The sequence below is a fragment of the Lissotriton vulgaris genome, chromosome 5 (assembly GCF_964263255.1).
Source record: "Lissotriton vulgaris chromosome 5, aLisVul1.2, whole genome shotgun sequence".
Taxonomy (NCBI): domain Eukaryota; kingdom Metazoa; phylum Chordata; class Amphibia; order Caudata; family Salamandridae; genus Lissotriton; species Lissotriton vulgaris.
In genome coordinates, this window is record NC_141693.1 from 1848766918 (window position 1) to 1848789055 (window position 22138).

Below are 22138 nucleotides of genomic sequence, written 5' to 3' on the forward strand. Positions count from 1 at the left end.
GCTGTGCGTTAAGAGATTGGGTGTTAATCGCAGCCTTTCATGAGGCACCACGGAAAGTTCTAGGAACGTGGTGTACCATGGTTGCCTCGCCCACGTTGGAGCAACTAGGATGAGTGTCATTGAGTGTTGTCGCAGTTTGCGTGCCACTAGTGGTATGAGCGGGGCTGGGGGAAAAGCGTACGCAAACCTGCCTGACCAGTTCATCCATATCGCATTGCCCTGAGACTGCTGATGTGGAAACCTGGCGGCGAAGCTTTGGCATTTTGCGTTTTCCCTTGTGGCGAACAGGTCTATATCTGGGCGACCCCACTGCTGGAAGTACGGTTGAACTCGTGCATCTGGTGGCTGTGTCTGCTGAGCAGATCCGCCATCTGGTTGTCCTTGCCTGGGAGGTGTTCCGCCATCAGGAATATTTTTCTCTGAATGGCCCACTTTCACATGCTTTGCACTAGATGTGACAACTGTGGAGAGTGTGTCCCTTCCTGCTTCTGTATGTAGTACATGGCAGTCATGTTGTCCGTCCGTATCAACACGACTTTGGTGCACAAATGTACCTTGAATGCTTTCATCGCCATAAAGATTGCCATCAGTTCCAGCAGGTTGATGTGCATCTTCTTTTGCTGTGATGTCCATAGCCCCTACACTGTGTAATGGAGAGCATGCGCTCCCCATCCCAGGAGAGATGCGTCAGTCGTAAGCACTATTTGTGGTACAGGCTCTTGGAACGGTCGTCCCCTGCAAAGATTTTGTGGGTTCCACCAATGCAGAGAGTTATATGCACGACCGGTCACCAACACTAGGTCTTTTAACTGTCCTTGAGCCTGGTTCCACTGCCGTGCTAAGCACTCCTGAAGCGGACGCATGTGTAGTCTCGCGTGAGGGACTATGAAGATGCAGGAGGCCATCATGCCCATCAACTGCATAAACACCCGTGCTGGGATCGAGTGTTGGGGTCTGAATCTCTGAATCAGCAATTGAATGTTGTTGATTCTTGCTGAGTTTGGCTGTGCCTTTGCTGTCAGAGTGTTTATTGTCGCCCCCAGGTACTGTTGTACGTGGGCGGGTTGGAGATGAGACTTTGTGTAGTTTAATGAGAATCCGAGGCTGTGTAGGAGGTGAATAGTGCGGGACATGTGGCTGGCACATTGCTGGGCTGACTTTGCTTGGACAAGCCAGTCGTCCAGATGGGGGTAGACGTGAATATGGTTTCTCCGTAGGTGCGCAGCTACTGTCGCTAGGCACTTGGTAAACACCCTGGGGGCTGTTGTCACCCCGAAAGGCAGGAACTTGAACTGGTGGTGCTGATTTCGTATGGTAAACCCGAGATACTTCCTGTGTGCTGGATGTATCGGTATGTGGAAACATGTGTCCTTTAGGTCTAGTGTTGCGAGGAAATCTCCCTGACTGAGCAATGGTAGAACCTGCTGTAATAATAATAATAATAATAATACCGATATTTATAAAGCGCGAACAGCTACCTCACAAGGAGGTGTCCCGGCGCTGAGTGATCATTTTCCAGGTAAGAATGGGCGGAGAAAGGGGAGAGAGTGTTTAGTTATTCTGGGAAAAGAGCCAGAGTGAGCATGTGAAATGTTCTGACAAGATTTAATGGTTTAGGGGCCTGAGGTCCAGTATTGGCCTGAGAGACCCGTCCTTTTTGGGGATTAAGAAGTACAGCGAGTACACCCCTGTACCCTGTTGCTGTATAGGGACGGGTTCTATGGCCCCTTTTTGCAGCATGCTGAGGACTTCTTGCTGCAATAAGTGTATGTGATCTGCGGACATAGGACGGTGTTTTGGGGGTATGTTGGGTGGAGTGGAGGTTAGCTCTAGACAATAGCCGTACTGAATAATTTGTCTCACCCACCTGTCTGTGGTAATGCTTTCCCAGACTGGCAGGAACTGTTGTAATCGCCCCCCGACCTGTGTTATATGGTCCGGGGGCAGTGACAAGGCGTCACTGTTTAGTGTTGGCGGAGGATCTGGTGTTGTTATTCCCCCATCCTCTGCCCTTGCTGCTGTTGCCACGGTATCCACCTCTATTGTTCTTATTATAGGTGGTCTGTGTGCTCCCTTTATTGTATGGAGTCTGCTGGGACGCCTGGCCTCGCGTAGCGTAGCTCCTCTGTTACCGGAGCGACAAAAGGAGCCTCCTCTGAATTGTCGTGACTGCAAGGCCCCCATAGACTTGGCTGTCTGTGTCTTTTTTAATTTTCTCTAAGATTGTGTCCACATCAGGACCAAATAAAAAATCAGGGTTCACAGGCTGATTTAATAATGTGGTTTGAATCTCAGGTTTGAACCCAGAGATACGCAACCAAGCATGTCTCCTGAGCATGACACTTGTGCTAATGGCCCTGGATGCGGTGTCTGCTGCGTCTAGCGCACACTTAATGGATGAGTTTTCCCTCTTGTATCAGTGTTTCTGCTCCCTCCTTATAGACATCAGGCAAATGTTGTAGCAGTTACTCTAGTGTGTCATAATGCGCCCTATCGTATCTCGCTAATAGGGCCTGTGTATTAGAAATTCTCCCTTTTCCCAGAAGCTTCTAATATCTTAGACTCCTTTTCTGGAGGAGGAGCATCACCAGTAGTCTGTGAGTTGGCACGCTTACGAGCATTGGATACCACCAACGAGTCCAATGGCAGCTGTCCCTTAATATATGTAGGGTCCACAGGCGCCGGTCTGTATTTCCTTTCAATTCTGGGGTGAACAACCCTTGCTCTTGTGGTTTCCTTGAAAATGTCTCCTGCGTGTTTAAGGACACCTTTCAACATTGGCAATGTCTTTACTGACTTCTCTGAAGTGGAGAAAGTGTCAAACAGAAGCCCTCTTCAATTGGGTCAGCATGCATTTCTACATCATGATTCTGTGCTGCCCTTTCTATTAATGTGTTAAACGCAGCTGTATCTTCTGTTGGCGAAGTTTTGACAGGATAAGAAGGAGTGTCAGGAATAGTCTGTGACTCCCCCGGGTCAACAGGATCTGTCCAGGCTTGAGTCTGGTCATCCTGATCCGTGTTCGCAGGGTAATCATATTGTTCATCATAGTCATACTCCATATCCTCATTAGTGCGTGTGGGTGAGTATGTAGAAGTGTCCTGGTCATGGTACCTCACAGTCTCAAAAAGGACAGGCGATGTGGAAGAATCCCTTTTCTTTTTGAGTGGAATTTTATATGATTCAAGAGGATTTTCTGACCTGATCTTCCTTTGATAAATAGTAAGTCTGCCAGATTCGGAGTCGATATGTAGTTTTGACTGGTCATCATAGGAGGGCTCTTGGTACACAATGTCCTTTTCTAGAGGATGACTCCTTTTTCCCATCAACACCTTCTTGGGTGTTTCGACCACGGTTTTTGGATCAAGCGCCTTAGGGTGTGCATTCGGGGGCAGTCCGAATTTTATCTGTGGCATAGTGTCTTTCGACAGACTGACCTTTCTCGGGGCAGGCGTCGATATAGGTCCGACCGACTTTGCTTTTTCGCCAACATGTTTTTGGCCTTGCGTCGACTTAGGTGCTGGTTGCGTTGGAGGCGCACTCTTCTGCCTCGATTCGACGTGCTCCTTCGAGGCGCTTTTTGATTTCGGCTCGAGGCCTTTGACGAGCTGTGGCCTGTCGACTCGTTGCTTCGGGTCGAGAACCTTCCGAGACTAGAGTCCCTTGTTTGTGTCGCTGTCCGTCGATGTCGACCTCGACGTGCTTGGCTTTAGTGATGGACTTCAGCGCACCGTTCTTCGGTTCGACACCCTTTAGTTTCGACCCCGCGGGGTCGTCGACACTTTTTTTTAGTCGGATCCGATGGGTTCGAACTCTTTGATCCGAAGTCTGTCTTCAGCAGTTTCGGTTTCGTTTTTGACTCGATGGCTTTCGGTTTCGCTTTAGGTAGTTCGACCGACGGCTCGTGTGATATATTCTTAGCCGGGCCGAGACGCGGGGCTATAGAATGTTCAACATGATCTTGGCTAAGGCCTTTTGGCGATGCCTCGACCTGAGCCCTTGGAAGTCTTTCAGTGTCTGTTTCGGGCCCAGTACCCACTGTTGGGCCTGGTTCATCGCTCAAGTAGTCATCGACGGCTCCGATGGGGGATACGTTGTCCCTTACCTAGACGACGTTTTCATCCTCGACATTCTCTTCGTCGTCTTCATAATAGTTGGAGTAATGCTCCGAACCTGGATCCGACTGTTGTTCTGGATCCTCAGTCTCGACGACCTCATCATCTTCTTCATCGAAGATATTCACCGGGTCGGGCGCTGGCTTCGTCATTGTTTGCCTTGCGGCGCGTCGGAGCCGAAGCGTCTTCTTTGACCTGAATCGAGCACAAGCTAGACAGTTGTCCTCATTGTGCTCTGGTGATAAGCACTTGTTGCACACCGGGTGTACATCGATGTGCGGGTACTTAGAATTACAAAGGGGGCATCGTTTGAACGGGCTCCGTTCCATCGACGATCGGGCCACTGGTGTCGAAAAGGCCACGCAGCTCTCTTCGACGTCCTGCTCGAAAAGAACTGGAACAAAGAATTCAGCACCGATCGAGAAAACAATACCGACGACCCCGAAGGCCTTTTAGCCTTTAGAAAGTTTCCGAACTTGAGTAAACAAAAGTACATCCGAACCCAATGGCGGAAAAAAACAATCTGAGGATGGAGAGGATGCCCATGCGCACTGTAGTCCGGGGGAGGAGCCACCTATCTCGTGATACTTCGAAGACTCTTCCAGGACAACAATGTGCAATCATCCGGACCCAACACTAGGCGGCGATCTATGCACAGATATGAATTCAGCAGCCCACATGCCTCGAACCTATAAATATGCCATTGTACAATACAAATGCCACACTTTCTTACTGAGGTGCACTGCAGTAAGAAGTTTAGCGCAAGAGGCATTATGGGGCCATAAAACAGTATTTTCAAGTCCGGGTTTTTAGTAGCTCACTGTTAAACTCACGATTTGTCGTACCTTGGAGGAGTCTGGGACCTGGACTTCTCCCGTCTGCCTCGGGGCGCTCCGTGAGGAGTACTGTTACCAGGATACCTTCGAGGGGAATGACTCCGGCTCCTAGAACGAGAGAGATGTCTTTGTTTGTGAGACACCTTCCCTTGGTCGGCAACCTCTCTACCTATAGCCCTGCCGCTCTGCTCAGACCCCCGTAGCTGCAAAGAGAAAATGGATTTTAAGGATACATTTCTATAACAATTTCCTACAAACTAAGCAATCAACTAAATTAAATATTAATTGAAAGTAACTGCATTTAAATATGACCAGGGCCCATCTGTTTCTTTATTCTATGGTGTGCTACAATATGGATAGAGTGAACCCAGGACCCACCAGCCTGTGACACAAGGCATGAGATACAGCGATGGTACAACCAGCAGCCTACCAATGGGTGCTAAATATATTAAATTCCGAACCAAAGGGGGGCATGGCTTGGCGACGATGTAGGCACCAGAAGACCTCAGAGCTTCTATGTAGCTGCCCCTCCAAGTAAACTATCCTGAAGCACTACAAAGGCCCACAGCACCACAACTCAGAGCGGAACACCGGGTGCTTCCCTGGGAGCAGTTGTGGGAGGCTAAACACGCTGCAGCTTGGAGAATTCGGCACTTGACCTCCCAGAGGCGGCCCGCCGAAACGGGAGGTAAAATGGCGGCGGAGTACGGAGGCGAAGTCCGCTGCTAATGAGGTGAGCGGGCCCCCTTGGAGATCGCCTGGATCACGACGAAGTGGCGAAGAGCCGCCCGGAGCTCCCCTGAGCAGACTCCCAGGCGGGGAGGTGGCGGAGGAGACGAGAGGGGCTGAGAGAACTCCACCGGGAGGAGGTAGCAGCCTGACCCTAAGATGGCAGAGGGGGCGACGGGAGCCGGATTACGAGGCGGGCGTTGACTCCCCGTCTGGCCCATACTGGTGAACACACCTTGGCGGGAGCTGGAGCCTGGATTGTCCCTGCCTGTGTACAGAGTCCATAGACTGCCGCCCGGGGACTGGAGGGGGCTCAGGGGTGGTTGACTGAGGATCCTGGAAGCTGAACGCGAGGAGACTCTGGCTGGAGTGTGGAGCCTGCCTGGACATGGGAGCGTGGCTGGGCTCGGACACACTTGAACACGAACTGCGGTGAGACTCGGAGAGGGGAGAGCACCACATTGAGGGCGATGGCGATGCTACGGAGAGATGAGGGCCTGGACGGACCGGGGACCCCAAGCTAGGAGAAATCATGCAGGCCATTGTGGCCTCGCGGGAGGCGATAGAGAAGAGAATGGATGACATCGGCTCAGACCTTACCTTATTGAAGGACGACCATCGGAAACTTAAGGAGAGAGTGGCGACCACCGACACCAATATAAAGGAAATCCCGGACACGGTGTCTGCCTTGCGAAAGTGCACAGAATCAAAGTGCTGGAAGTGAGAACAGAGGACAGTGAAGGGCGCTCGAGGCGCAACAACTTGCGCATAGTGGGAGTTCCGGAGCATGGGGAGGGGGCAGACGCGGTCCAGTTCCTGGAGACTTGGCTGAAAACAGAGGTGGCGCCGGAAGGACTGTCCCCATTTTACGCGCTGGAACGCGCACACAGGGTCCCGGCTCGCCCACCTAAACCTGGGGCTCCACCCCGTCCAATGGTGGTGAGACTGTTACATTACAGAGACCGCAACTTTATACTGCAGAGGGCCCGGGAGCAACAGAATTTGCAGATTGGGAATAGCAAGGTGATGATTTTCCCAGACTACACAAGGGAGGTACAGCGCCAGAGAACCCCCTTCCTTACTGTTAAACGAAAGCTGCGTCAGCTCCGTCTCCCATACGCTATGCTGTTCCCGGCATGCTTGAGGGTGATTGCAGACGAGGAAAAACACTTCTTTGTCACGCTGCAAGCCGCCTGGGACTGGCTGGAAACCCGTGGTAACGCTGGCGCACACACGCCACAGGCGTCCTCACCCCGAGAGCGGCTGCCAGCATCGTCCCCAGTACAGAGACCATCTCTTCAAGGGACCGGCGCCAGGAACGGCACAGTGCAGTTCTAGCGGTGGCGGCCATCAGTCAGGGCGTGGCCAGTACAGTTAGCCTCGACACGGATAACGAGAAGATCGGAGAGGTGAGCCAGAGATCGAGTAGTGCCCAGGGGCTTTCAGACGTTGACTTTCCGGACGTCACTCCGCAGACAGCGGATGGTATTTTTGGGTGATGGGGAGGGGGATACTTAATGGAGAAGGTAGTTAAATGCCTGCTCCGATCCTAGGGACCGAGGGCTCACTTGCTACAAAATAGCGGGATGAAGGGGGGCCCTGCCTGAACTTCGGGGGCCTGGTTGACTACAGTTGTTGTTATTGTCGGGGGCAAAAGTCAAACGCCGTATTATGTTTATGATTCTTTGCATGATTACCTTGGTTTGGATGGGGGCCTGTTCTTGTGTACCTGTCCTGGGGTTGGAGAGTTGGGTAGAGTTTGAAGTTGGGGAGGGGGGGTGGAGGTGGGAGTGGGCAGACATGTCACTGGGGGGTCCTTAAGAGGGGGCGCGGATTAGCTCGGGAACCATGGGTACCTCCGTAGGAATTAAGGTTCTGTCTTGAAATGTCAGGGGGATGCATACTATGGGTCGAAGACACAAAATACACGCCTACCTAGTTGGGAGAGGAGTGCAAATAGCACTGCTGCAAGAAACGCACTTGACAAAGTCGGAGGGAGCAACACTGCAGAGGCGCTGGAGAGGGCAGGTATTTCACACCACATATTCGGCATATGCAAGGGGCACCTTAGTATGGGTGCGGGTAGGAATACCATTTCAATGTGTTAGGCAGGTGGTGGACACAGAAGGCCGATTTACGATAGTAACAGGGCGGCTTGATGGCAGAGACATTACGTTAGGGAGCATCTATGCCCCTAATGTTGAGCAACCTATCTTTTTTGCACAGTTATCGCAGAAGCTAGCGGAGGAGCAAATGGGTCCTGTACTGCTGGATGGGGACTACAATTGCATTACTGGCATTGACTTGGACCGTTCTCATCCTCCTCTCCCTGACGCCCCTACTCATAGGGTGGCAGAAGCCAGACGTGACTGGCAACAGCGCTAGAGTTTAACAGACATTTGGCAGGCCCACCACCCTGGGGAGCGGGACTACTCTTATTTCTCGGCTATGCATGAGCTGCACGTCAGGTTGGACGCTATACTTTGCTCCCCTGAGGTTCAGTTGACGGTCACACTGAGTGAGTACTTAGCCAGGACGATTTCTGATCACAATCCGCTGCTGTTGACCTTGAACTGGGTCCGACTTCAGACGGCGATCCCTAGTTGGCGCCTCTGAGCGGAAACACTGGAAGACCAGGTCTTCCGAACCACCATATGTACTGCCATTGAAGAATACTTTCAATACAACACTGGCATCGGCTTCCCTACAGAACCAATGGGACACATTCAAAGTAGTAATAAGGGGTCGCTGCACTGGAGAGGCTATGGGAGTGCGAAAAACTTTGAGTGAGGTACAGAGGGCGGAAGTACGGCTCAGGGAGAGGTAAAGGGAAAGACCCGGATGAGAGGATAAACAAGAGGAACTGATGAGGGCGAAAGAGGAGGTGGCGGCACAAGTAGAGAGGCTGAGGTGCTTTGATTACAGGGTATATGCAGCGAGGGCGCACGTAGAAAGGGATCAATCTGGAGCACTACTAGCTTGGTTGGCAAATCCAGCGCGCAGGGGGACGCCGATTCTAGAGCTACGCAACATGGGGGGTAGGGGGTAGTACACTATGGGCAGCACACTATTAACGAGCAGTTCTTGGAATACTACACTACTCTGTAAAGTCGGTTAGATCCCAGGGAACTGGATGAGGGAGACCTTCTGGATATAGAGCTTCCGCAGATTGAGGCCGAGGACGCAGATGGCTTGGGGCGACCAGTAGAGCTGAGTGAGGTCAGGGGAGCCATTAAGAGAATGGCCTAGACTAAAACACCAGGTACTGATGGGTTACCATCTGAATTTTATGCCACTTATGTAGACCTGCTGGCTCCTCAGCTGGTCACCCTATACAACCAGTCGAAGCATGATGGCTGTCTCCCTGGTTCAACAAGGGAAGCAGTTATCATACCCCTCCTTAAGCCGGATAAGCCGGCATGGGACTGCACGGCCTATCGCCCTCTTGAAATGCTAAACCTGGAGTACAAGATTTTGAGCAGTGTTCTGGCCAACCGTCTGATGGTACACATGACAACTCTGGTGCATGGGGACCAGGCTGGCTTCATCCCTACCCGGAACACGGCAATGAACATACGGAGTCTGTGTCAACTTCGGCACGGGACGGCCAAGGAAGGGGGGGCGGGGGGGGGGGGGGGGGGAGGGGAGAGGCATGCGTACTATCTATTGACATTGAAAAAGCTTTCGATAGTTTGGAATGGGCATATCTGTTCAGGGTTTTGAGGGCGTTCGGCCTGGGAGAGGGGTTTGTAGCCTGGACGAAGATTCTTTATCACCACTCGACGGCCAGGGTTAGAACGGGTGGGGCAATCTCTGTAGCCTGCAATGTGGGTAGGGGGACGAGACAACGCTACCCGCTGTCTCCCCTCCTGTTCGCCCTGGCAATAGAACATTTAGCAATCGATGCGCGAATGGGGTGGTACTACAGGGGGTTGGAAGGGATGGGTCAGGTTCACTACATTGAACTATATGCTGATGATTTGTTAATGTTCCTCGCCAATGCCGCTGAGAAGTTGAGGGGTGCCCGGGAATTGCTAGCGAGATTGGAACGTGTGGCGGGGCTTAAAGTCAACTGGAACAAGACATGTCTCTTCTCGGTACGAGGGAGTAGAGATGAACCCCTCCCCCCGAGGAGCTAGTTGTGAGATGGGATAGCAGCTGCTTGCCTTACTTAGGGGTCAGAATTTATCGTGAGCCTGCTGACTTATTTGAGGGCAATGTGGGGCGGGCATTGAGAACTACCAGGAGTAATCTTGAATTCTGGGGGACTCTGCCTTTATCAGTGGCGGGAAGGGTGGCGTTACTAAAAATGGCAGAGTGAGGGACTGTTGGAGAGCAGCGGGCAACCGCGGCCCAGCTCGTTTACCCTGGCACACCGCAGAGGACTCCCTGCCGACTGGAGGGGATCGAAGAGCGGTTTGTTGTCGGCGGCGAGAGGAGCGCGCTGAACACCAACAAGTAAATCGCACGGCTGGGGGAGCCTCCTGGACTTCTGAAAGAAGCACTGGAGTTGCCTTGTTTCAGTGATTACTGGCCTGGTGTGTTGGTGGCCAAGAGCGAGCAGCCGGCTAGCCGAAGGTACGCGGGCAAGGAGGTCTGAGAACTGGGCTGGGACCCCTTGAGCCCGGCTCAGAGTAGCGGCAGTGCCCTCCTCACCGGAATTGGCAGTGGACTCTCCTCCGCCACATAACAATCCCCAAAGGAAGGCATAGGGGACGAAGAGGCTAGATGGCCCGCTGGGAGCGAGGAGCCGCTGCAAAGATTAGCGAAGGCCCAGAAGAGATTGCTCGACCCCCTGGAGGGGTCCCTGGGTGCAGGTGAACCCCAGGATCAATCAGGGCTCTATGTACTGCCTGGCGCGCTGCACTGCAACCCGAAGAGATGAGTAGAATTGCTCGCAGAGCGGCCGCCCCGGCAACAGTGTGGGCACTGAGCGCTTGGGGGGCGTGGGGACATGCTGGTACCCCAGTGGCAGCAGTGAGAGGAGCAGGTCCCTCTGGCTGATGAACTGTGGCTGAGAGGTGATTGGAGAGCGGACTGCCCCACAATCTGTCCTATAACCCCTAATACAGGCCCAAGACTATCACGCTTGAGCCCTTGCCACAGGTAACAAGACGGTAGCCCCCATTGGATAGAGGAGAGAACTAATACAGACCCTGCAGAGGACTCAACATAAGGCGAGGAGTGTGACGTCGAGAGCAGCTATGGGCAAACCAAGATGCTGCCATGCTGGGGTGCCCCAGGACCAGGAGTAAGAGTCGCAGGGCCCGGCGAGTGGAACCTCAGACGACCCAGTGCAGAGACAGCTACAGCAGATCCTGGCTGCCATAGCATACACAAAGGCGACCCTTCACCAGGACATTAGCACAGTTGCGTTGGGGCTTGGCCTATTGCGGGACGAGCACAAGAAACTCCCTGAGAGGGTCAAGAAAACAGAACTCAACATCGCAGTAATAGCGCCAGCGCACAAAGATGTTGCGCAGCAAGTCCAAGCCTTAACGGACAGGATGATGACACTAGAACACAGAGCTGAAGATGCAGAAGGACATAATCGGAGGAACAACGACCCACAATGGCCCGTGCAGCAGCATTCTGCACCCTCTGAAGCCTGGTAGCCTCAGCCTGATTAACTCCAAGTAGCAGAGCACTCCCGTAGTCCAGCCGAGAAAGGATAGAGGCCTGAACCACCAATTGCCGCGTGGGAGGGTCGAAGAACTTGAGGATAGGTCTCAGTCCTCGCAGAATACCAAAACAGGTAGCTGCTGTCTTCTTTGTATGACTGGTGAAAGAGAGGTTAGAGTCCAGCCAGACCCCCAGATTTTTAACTTCGGCCGCTGGAATGGGAGACACCCCCAATTCGGGAGGCCACCACTGGTCTCCCCAAAGTTCCGCCTGCTTCCCTAAAATCAGGACCTCGGTTTTCTTAGCATTAAGCTGTAGGCAATTGCTACGCATCCAGTTGGCCACAGCTATAAGTCCTGCACGGAATCTGGGCGCATTCACCTCAGGGTCCCCACTAAGTGTCACCGCCAGCTGCGTGTCGTCGGCATACGATGTCATGGTAAGGCCACATTGCCTGACGACAGCAGCCAGCGGTTTCACATACAGGTTGAATAGTGTGAGGCTTAAGGCAGAGCCCTGAGGGACTCCCAGACCCAGAGAGTGGATTCCTTCATGGCCCACCAGGGTGGGCCATGAAGGAATCTGCGGTTAGAATCGTCTCTACTAGATACATTGTTACCTAAGGTAAGTAACTCGTACATCTGATAGAGACTACTAGCCGCAGATTCCTTAACGTAGAATAGATACCCTAGCCATACCCTGAGGGGAGGAGGGTCTGCGAAGGCACTTCACCGACCTGGACGCAACAGAGGGTCCACAGGGGACGAGTCAAGCAGGGCGAAGAGCCCCATCTCCCCAGGCAAGGGGGAACCCCCTCATCCAAAAGACCACGACCCTAAAGGGGAATCGGGAAAACAAGAAAGAGGAAGCCCGTCCTCACTCAGCAGGAGAAAGAAGGGCAAGGCGAAAGGAGGCTAGAGCACCCCACGCCCACACAGGGCAAAAAGAAGCTCCACCCAAGGCCCATGCAACAAAGAGTCGCAGCAAGGAAGAAGAGCAACCTAGAGACTCCAAGGAGAAGAGGTAGAACAAAGGCAAGCCCTCCCACCAGGAACACACCCGGTGAAAAGGGGAGGGGAGACGAGCCTATCACAGCCAGAAGGCAATAGACCAGACAGAACGGCACCGTCAGCAAGAAGCAGTCAGAAGCAGAAAGGGTAGCCCGAGGCCACCCCGGAAGAACTGTCCAACGCTCCGCAGGGACAGACTGCGCCCAAAAGAGAGGCAAGGAACTCAAGAACCATCACATCCCCCCAGGGAGGAGAGGGAGAACAGAGGGCAGGGCCCACTGAAAGAGCAGACAAGGCAAGGATGACTGTCCCACTAGGCGCCAAGAAGGCACACGGTGCAGAAAAACAGTAGGTCGGCACCAGCAAGCACAGCCAGACGCAGAGAACACCACAGAACGATGCACTCATGGCAAGTCAGACGCCAGCAGAAGACAGCGAGTAGGAAGGTGAAGAAGGGCCCGGAGACGCCCCAGAGGGGAGACACATACACAGCCCAAAAAGAAGTAGAACCAGACAGAGCCATGACGACAGGCCGCAGACCAGGCTTAATAGCGCAGCGACCCCGGAGAAGGATACCCCGGGGCACGACCCAAGACATTCCAAGCCAACAGCAAGAGGATTGCACCTGCAACATACCGTAATGCCAGAGAGCAGAGGCCCGAAGGCTGCCACCTCTCCCCAGCACATAACCGAGCTATATAACAGCTACCACTACCCCACATTGGGCATGTTATGTCCCAAGACATGAGAACCCTCTTAGGAAAAAACATACGCAGCAGAGGACAACAAAATCCACAGAAGGCTGCTCAAGCAGCCAAAGAGAAAGAAACCAAAGGCCTAGTCTCAGGGCCAGCATGGGTTAGAAAACCCAAAGCAAAAACACACAGTCAAGAAGGGCCGGACAGCAGCCAACAGAACCACTGCCTGAACAAGGAGGGTTTGAATGCACTTAAAGCACACAGAACACACAACTGGGGCGACCCGCCCCTACGGAAGAACACTTCCCAAAAACCAGAGCAACTCACAGGTCACTGAGGGGGGAGAAGGAGGAAGAGGAGGCCGAAGCCCCGCCAAGAACCTCTGAATGGCCGAGTCCGCAGGGGTGTGGAACAAAAGAGCGCCATCGCCAGCCGTTCTCGAACAATCTCTGGGAACACACTGTCCCGAAGCCAGGCATGTCGACGAAGTGCGACCGACAAAGCCATGGCACAACCAAGCACCTCCGAGATGTCCAGAGCGGAGCGAGGAATAACCGCCGCCAGCTCCCGGCCATCCAATACATGGTGCCGCAGATCAACACCGGCACCCTCCTGAGAAGCGGCAGACATAAGGGACTCTGCTGAGTCCCACAAGCAAGAAGTGGTTTTCGCCAATACACACATATTGTTAAGGGCCTGCAGAGCCCCACTGGTTGAGGAGAATATATTGCTCCCCCAGAAGTCAAGCCAGTGGGCCTCCCATGACGGGGGAGACAACAGCGGGGGCAGGGAGGGAAAAGCATTCTGCAAAAGAGGGCCTCTGATAGAGGGGTGGAGGGAAAGACATACGGGATCACGCGGCGCCGGATGATGGCGGTGCAGAAGATGTTGGGGCACCGGGTCCCCCATGGCGGGACGGCCCCAAGTCTCCAAAAGAGAAGAATGGAGCGAACCCTCGAAGGGAAGCAGCAGCTCCCTACCACCAGAGCCCTGATGGAGAACCTCCAGAAGATGATCCGCGGGGAAATGGGCAGCTGGATCACCCATGTGCAAAAATCCCCACAACCAAAAGCCGCACCCGCCTCCGTTGGGTCCTGCGGTGAGGAAAGCAGCTCCTCAGTAGCTGACGGCTGCAAGCTAAGGCGGCCGGCCCCCAAGCCAACCGGAGGAAGGAAGGGCCAGATCCGAAAAGGAGGAAGAGGGACCGAGGAGTGGGGGACCTGCAGCGCCTCAGGCAAAGACCGCGGCCTCGGTGACGGCGAGGAGCCGTCTTTAGGCGACGTCAGGGAAAAAGCCACGATGTGTTGGCCCGTCTCCGCCGAACCTCTGGAGAAGAGGAGGTGTCCGAAGATGAGTCCACGACCTGACGTCGGCCTGGCACCGTAGAGTCCGCAATCTGAAGCAGGACATAGTCGTCGTCCGGCGGCAGGGGAGACGCCGGAACGACCTCCGCCATGGCGCAGGAGACCGGGGCTGGGTCGGAGCGTCGAGTGAACAGCGCCGGAAAGGTGCCGACTTGACCTCCGACGAGGCAGCCGCTTGCGTGGAGGGATGAGAGGGACCGGGGGAGGGACGAGGGGTCTCCTGCGCCCCTGTTGCGCCGCCAGGCCCAAATGACGCCGAAGCGGCATCACCTCGGGCGCCGCCTGTCCCAAGGGCCAACTCGAGGATGAGACCTGAGCCCCGTCGACCTTCCGCGACACCACAGGGACTCCCGCTGGAGTTTGCGGCGAAGGAGGGACCCCCGAAGGGCAGCACCCGAACGGCACCACATCTTCCAAACCTTGATCCGAACCAGTCGGGGCCTGGGCCACCGGCGACGCTGCGGAGGGCCCTGCACACTGAAAGGGATCCGCTGACGTCCCAGGAGGGGAAGGAGGAGAAGCCAGCGAGGCCTGCAAAGCCGCCGCATAAGTCTCCATCTGGGCTCTAGACGCCCCCACGCTGGGAAACTGAGGATAGGGGGACGACACGCGGGGCCGCACCACCTACGGAGAGCCCATGCCCCGACAGGCCGGGAACCAGCCCTCGGGTACAAGCTGCAACACCTACCGACAGGCGAGCGACGTTCTTGCGGCAAGGTAGAAGGACGATGTCAAAGACGGAGGCAACGGTTTCGAAAACTCTCCGCAGGGGCAGGTGGGGAGACTACGCCAACCTGGACATGCGAGCTGAGAGAAGTTGGCACCATATGTTACCGGCTCGGTGTTACTGGGTGGGGATTTTAATTGTATAACCAATGTGACTTTGGATCGCTCCCACCCCCCCCCCTCCCTAATGCTCCCACTCATAAGGTTGCGGAAGCCAGGCGGAACTGGCAGGCCGGATGGGGCCTGGTGGATACATGGAGGACTCAAAATCCAGATGATCAGGATTATTCCCATTTCTCTGCATTGCACGACCTTCACGTGCGCTTGGACGCATTGGTATGTACTCCGGACGTACATGCTGGCGTGCAAAGTAGTGAATATCTTGCCAGAACGTTATCAGATCACAAAGCTGCATTCCTCCGGATGCACTGGTCGCAAACCTGGGCCCGGATACCTACCTGGCGGCTCCGCCCGGGGGCATTGGAGGACCAAGTGTTTAGGAACGAGGTGAATATGCCCATCGCCCAATATTTCGGGGAAAATGAGGGAACTGCCTTCACGCCGCTAGTGGAATGGAACACCTTTAAGGTGGTGCTTCGAGGGCGCTGCATATCTGAAATGGTGGGAGTGCACAAAGTGTTGCTGGAGGAGGTAGATGAGGCTGAAAAACGCTTCGCGACGTTGAGAAGATACGCCCCGAAAGACCTGATAGACAGCAGGATTTGGTAGAGGCAAGAGAGGTAGTTGCAGGACAGGTGAAGCGCTTATGATGCTTTGATCACAAGGTGTATATTACACGGACTCATGTCGAGGGAGATAAGTCGGGAGCCTTGCTGGCCTGGTTGGCCAATCCATTGCGCAGGGGATTGCCAATATTGGAGATCCGAAACACCCAGGGAGGCGCCTGCTTCACTCAGGGAGGAATAAGCAAGTTATTTTATGACTTCTATAAGGAATTGTACAGGAGCAAGACAGTCAAGACCGGGGACGAATCAGAGGGATTTACGCACAAGCTCCAGCTCCCACAAATGGAGGCTGATCAAGCTGAGGCGATCGGAAGGGATATTGAATTAAGAGAAGTGTGGGCGGCTATTAAGCACATGGCGTGGAACAAAACAACGGGAACAGACAGGCTCCCGATTGAGTTTTATGCTACTTTCTCTGAGCAGTTGGCGCCAAGGCTGGTGGCTGTGTATAATAGGGCGAGACACCTGGGCCATCTCCCCGTGTCCACCAGAGAGGCAGTTATTATCCCGCTCCTGAAACCTGGTAAGCCGACATGGGATAGGACGACATATCCTCCGCTATCCATGCTTAACACGTACTATAAGATATTAAGCCATATCCTAACCACCCGTCTGTTCCCTACGTGTCACCCATAATCCATCGCGATCAGTCCGGCTTTATTCCTACTCTGAATACGGCCCTAAACATTCGGAGATTGCTGCAAATACTCGAAGCGGACTCTTACCCCAAAGCCACAGCTGCAATATTTGCCGTTGATATAGAGAAGGCTTTCGACAGTTTGGAATGGCCTTATCTCCTTCATATCATGGCCAGATTTGGGTTGGGGATAGGCTTCATAGCATGGACGGCTTTACTTTATAAATCCTCTACACTGCGGGTCCGGACGGGAAGGGTGATATCTGAAGCTTGCGAGGTGACATGGGGCACAAGAAAGGGATGCCCCTTTCCCCTCTTTTGTCCACATTGGCTATGGAGCCATTGACAGCGAAAGTTAGAACTGGGAGATATTTTATAAGGGTCTACGGGTACAGGATCAAATTCATCATATAGCCCTATATGCGGATGACCTGCTTATGTTCCTAGAAGACACGGAGAGGGAAATATTGGGAGCAAAGGCGGTACTGCATGAACTAGGGGAGATGTCTGGCCTTAAAGTTAATTGAGCTAAGTCATGCTTCTTCCCCACAGATAGCAATAGAAGTGACTTGCAGGATATAGCAGAAGTGAGATGGGAATGTAGGTGCCTCCCCTATCTGGGGTTCCAGATATATCACTCTAGATCAGATATACTGGAGGGCAACATCGTTCGAGCAGTAAGCAGCTTTGATTTTTGTGGAAACTGCCATTGTTAGTAGCTGGGCGGTCTCTTTACTTAAAATGGTGGCGCTTCCCTGACTGTTGTACTATTTTGGAACCCTGCCGGTTTGGATACCTGCGCGGACATTCAAACAACTCACGTCCATGACCACTGGGTTTTTATGGGGAGCTGGGAGACGGAGGGTTGCCCTGAAAGTACTGATGTGCCCACGGTCAGAGGGTGGATGGGCCGTGCCTGACTTCGAAACTTATTATTTAGCTGCACAGTTGCAGTGGTTTACGCAGCGAGTGGCGATGAGACTGCGAGGAGCGGGGGAGGTGGGGGGAGTCCAGAGCTGCAGCAGCTCTCTCAAATAGTGTTGGACCTTCATGTACAACTGAGTGCCCTACCTGAGGACCTTAAAACAGCACGACAATGTTGGAGGCGAAGCCTCCAGAGGGCAGGTTTGAAAGTGCTGTATGCCCCTGATATACCGCTCTCTATGTGCGAGGCGCTTCCCCACGGGGGTTCTTGGCGGGAGCTAAATGACTGGGATGAGAGGGGGGCTGACTACTATAGGGGCTTTATAAGAGGACGGGATTATGCTGACCTTTGGTGTTTTACAGGAGCGATTCGATCTACGATGAAGGGACTTCTTGCTCCATGCAGCGCTCACTGCAGCTATTCGTGGCACTGGAAAGAGGGCCAAACGGAACTTTAGGGTGTCAATATTTAGTGACAGCAGCAGGAAAGGTTAAGGCGATCACATGTCTGTACAAGCGTATGACTCTTGAGAAGTTGCCCCCTCTGGACGTACTTAAGCGAAAGTGGGAAGCGGATGTGGGAGGAGAGATGTCGGAAAAGGCTTCAGCTGGAGTGGTACAGCGAGCGTGGAAAAGTACCAGGAACGCCCGCTTTCAATTGCTTCATTTCCATATTTTGCAACGAGCCTAACTCACACCGGTGAAATTCAAAACATATTTCAACACAGACTCAGACGAATGTCCAAGGTGTCGAGGAGAAGGGGCGGACTTCCCCCACATGATTTGGAGGTGTCGCTTCTAGACTGTTATTGGATTCAAGTAATTGCAATATTGAAGGAGGTGCCGGAAAGAGATCTAGATCTAGCATTGGGGACTTACATACTGCATTGGTTCCCCCACATGGCTAAGACTAAGATCACTAGCAAGTTCATAGATATGGGATTGGTGTTGGCCAAGAGGAAAATTACGATGCACTGGAAGGCGAGCGGGGCCCGAGCTTAGACCGATGGAAGAGAAAGTTTATTAAATGGGCGGAATGTGATGGAATAATTAGACTACAGCTAGCAAAGAGGATGGGGAATGAGAGGGCGCTTGAGGCGGCTAGAGCGTGGGAACACTTGGTGGGAATATTGAAAGGTCTGGACGCTACGAGGGATGACGATACTGCTCTGGGAGCGCCGGAAACAGAGTAGACCCTTTACACAGAATAGATGTAATCATGAGACCGCATTAAATATATATACACAATGAGGGAGTCTATAGTGGTAGCCTATACAAGCCTGTACTGTTTGGGCATTGGAGACCACCAATTGTGCACTGTTAATGGCTATTGATCAGTAGAGAGTGCTAAGGGATGCGACATGCCTGGACGGAGGAGGGGGAATTAGAATTAGGTCAGGTTTATTAGGGATAGTGCTGCACTTTTGTATGGGCCCCATTGCATATGAGAGATTCCTTCTCTTGTTACGTTCTTATAACTTAGGGTTACAGCAGAAAAATGACTTAAGAAATGTACCAAAGATCCTATGCTCGTATGATTGTGCACTTTCAGAGGGGAGGGCAACTAAATTTATGTTTTGTAGACTGTTAATGTCATGATTGAAAAACCTAATTAAGCTTGTTTAAAAAAATTATATATATAGACCCCTTTACACATAGAGCAGATAAACATCGTGAAATGTTATCCTTACAGCATGCTGTCACAAAGATCAAAGCACTGCATTCTGCTTTGCTTGACGAGAATATGCAGTCCTGTCCCGGGGGAGGTGTGGGACGGGGCTCTAACCACATCCACGTATTTCTAAGGTGTGGCTACAAATAGTAGAACTCCTCCACAAAGGCGAGGTCCATCCCAAGAGCCTATACGCTGCTCTACCTTCGAGGCTGCGTCCTGCGTGCTGATCACGCTAACGCAAACCTATAACCAATCATGTCGCTTCTCAATGCTGTTTGTTTTCACCATGAGAGAAGCTACAGGATTGGATGGAGCAGGCGAAGCCAGCATGCTCCTTTTGCGACAGGGGGCCTGTGTCGCCAATCCCATAGCTGTTACACAGCAGCTGGATTGGTGAGGCAGAAGTGCATATGTCGGGCTGGCTGTAGAAAGCCAGCCGGCCAATCCGACATGCGCACTCGCACTGGTCATGTCATTACTGCTGCAAAATCACCTACGCCCACACACTCGCCAGCAAGCACCTCGTAGATGATCGACACCATTTTACTAATGTATTCACTGTGGTTTACAGCTGCATGCGCAGCAGGCAGGGGCGACACTCTTTCGCCCTAAGGGAGGAACCGCACCTTATGTGACTACTGATGGGAAGATTGATAACCTGACTGAGACTAGATCACATGAACGAATTGCCAAGCAGGACACCAACTGACTATTTACAATACACAAATAACAGATGTGGAATCCTTCACTGGTGAAACTATGGATATATTGTCCACACTGCATCGGGAAACTGAACGGATGAAACTGAGTAATGTGAACTTAAAAAGGCGTTAATGCCACAATAATGTGCATTATCTTAGAAGTAGATGAAAAGGAACACACAGGTAATAAGGAATCCCTTTTGGACGAGGAGAATTTACTTCATTGTTTATTGTTGAAGGCCTGCATGGCGCACATGACACGCCAAGATCAAAGCCAGAGACCTAAAACTGCACACTTTCTCAGTTAAAAGTAGAAAAATGTAGTCTTACATTTCAGTAGGATTAACCAAGACCTTCAGCGGAATGGCTCCCCACTGCTTTTTATCCGATCTTCACATTATGTGTGTAGGAAGCCAGGAGATCATTTTTGGAAGTCAAGAAATTATTGAGGAAGAAGTCGGGCAAAGAGTCAATGATGTATCCAGCTAAGTTGAGAATTGAATGAAATAGTAAAGCACTTTCTTTTTTTTTTTTTTTTTTCTTTTTTTTAAACTCAGCCAGACTGGTGCTTGAATTTATTGTGATGTCCCCGAGTTCTACAGAAAAACTAAAGTCTGCATCTGGCAGCCTGGTCTCCAATGAAGACAAACGAAAAAATAGCAAAACTTAAACGAGTGACAATTACTGATGTCTGAATGTAAGTCTTGCCATTGTGTTCTTACATGCACCCAGATTTGAATAATACTAGAACTTAACACACAAGCATGATACTCAATGGTTGGTTTGATGTGCGATCAATAATAATCATCAATCAATCAATCAAAGCATTTATATAGCGCACTACTCACCAGGAGGGTCTCAAGGCGCTAGGGGAGGGGGATCCGCTACTGCTCGAACAGCCAGGTCTTGAGCTGCTTTCTGAAGGCGAGGTGGTCCTGGGTCAGGCGGAGGTGGGTCGGGAGGGAGTTCCATGTCTTGGCGGCGAGGTAGGAGAAGGACCGTCCCCCTGTGGTGGCTCTTCGGATTCGGGGGATGGCGGCGAGGGCGTGGCCGGTCGATCGAAGCTGGCGTTTGGGAGCGTAGAAGTTGAGGCGGCTGTTGAGGTATCCTGGTCCTTGGTTGTGTAGGGCTTTGTGAGCGTGGGTGAGGAGACGGAAGGTGATTCTCTTGTTGACCGGGAGCCAGTGCAGGTCTCTCAGGTGTTCGGAGATGTGGCTGCGACGGGGGATGTCCAGGATGAGTCGTGCTGAGGCGTTCTGGATCCGCTGAAGTCTCTTCTGGAGTTTGGCGGTGGTTCCTGCGTAGAGGGAGTTGCCGTTGTCCAGCCGGCTGGTGACGAGGGCCTGGGTGACCGGCTTCCTGGTCTCGGGTACGATCCACCGGAAGATCTTACGTAGCATGCGCAGGATGTTGAAGCACGATGAGGAGACGGCGTTGACTTGTCTGGTCATGGAGAGGGAGGAGTCCAGGATGAAGCCTAGGTTGCGTGCGTGGTCTGTTGGTTTGGGTGCGCTGCCTAGGGCGGGGGGCCACCAGGAGTCGTCCCAGGCGGAGGGTGAGGATCCCAGGATGAGGACTTCCGTCTTGTCCGAGTTCAGTTTCAGGCGACTGTTCTGCATCCATTCGGCTACCTCTTTCATCCCTTCGTGGAGGTTGGCTCTGGCGGTGGCGGGGTCGTTGGTGAGGGAGAGGATCAGCTGGGTGTCGTCGGCGTAGGAGATGATGTTGAGGTTGTGCTGGCGTGCGATGTCTGCGAGGGGGCTCATGTAGACGTTGAAGAGGGTTGGACTGAGCGAGGAGCCTTGAGGAACGCCGCAGATGACTTCGGTGGCTTCAGAGTGAACGGGGGGAGGAAAACTCTCTGTGTCCTTCCGGCGAGGAAGGAGATGATCCACTCCAGTGCCTTCTCCTGGATTCCGACGTTGCTGAGTCGCTTCACTAGTGTGCGGTGGCAGACCGTGTCGAAGGCCGCGGAGAGGTCTAGGAGGATGAGGGCTGCTGTTTCTCCGTTGTCAAGCAGGGCTCGGATATCATTGGTGGCTGCGATCAGGGCGGTCTCGGTGCTGTGGTTGGCCCGGAAGCCAGACTGTGAGAGGTCGAGGGATCCGTTCGTCTCGAGGAAGGCGGCCAGCTGCTTGTTGACGGTCTTCTCGATGACTTTTGCAGGGAACGGGAGCAGCGAGATGGGGCGGTAGTTCTTGAGGTCGGTGGGGTCGGCTGATGGCTTCTTCAGTAGAGCGCTGAGTTCGGCGTGCTTCCAGCTCTCCGGGAAGGTAGCGGTGTCGAAGGAGGTGTTGTTGATGTCCCGCAGGTGGGGTGCGATGACAGCATCAGCCTTGTTGAAGACGTGGTGAG

General features: G+C 53.0%; 1 protein-coding gene across 1 annotated transcript in view; it reads right to left on the reverse strand.

The window, feature by feature from the left end:
• CWC25 (CWC25 spliceosome associated protein) overlaps nucleotides 1-22138 on the reverse strand; it is a 167688-nt gene that overhangs the window by 50709 nt on the left and 94841 nt on the right. The window contains exon 7 of the mRNA XM_086924324.1: nucleotides 4961-5154. Coding sequence (XP_086780450.1) covers nucleotides 4961-5154 — 194 coding nt within the window. The remainder of the gene's footprint in view (nucleotides 1-4960; nucleotides 5155-22138) is intronic.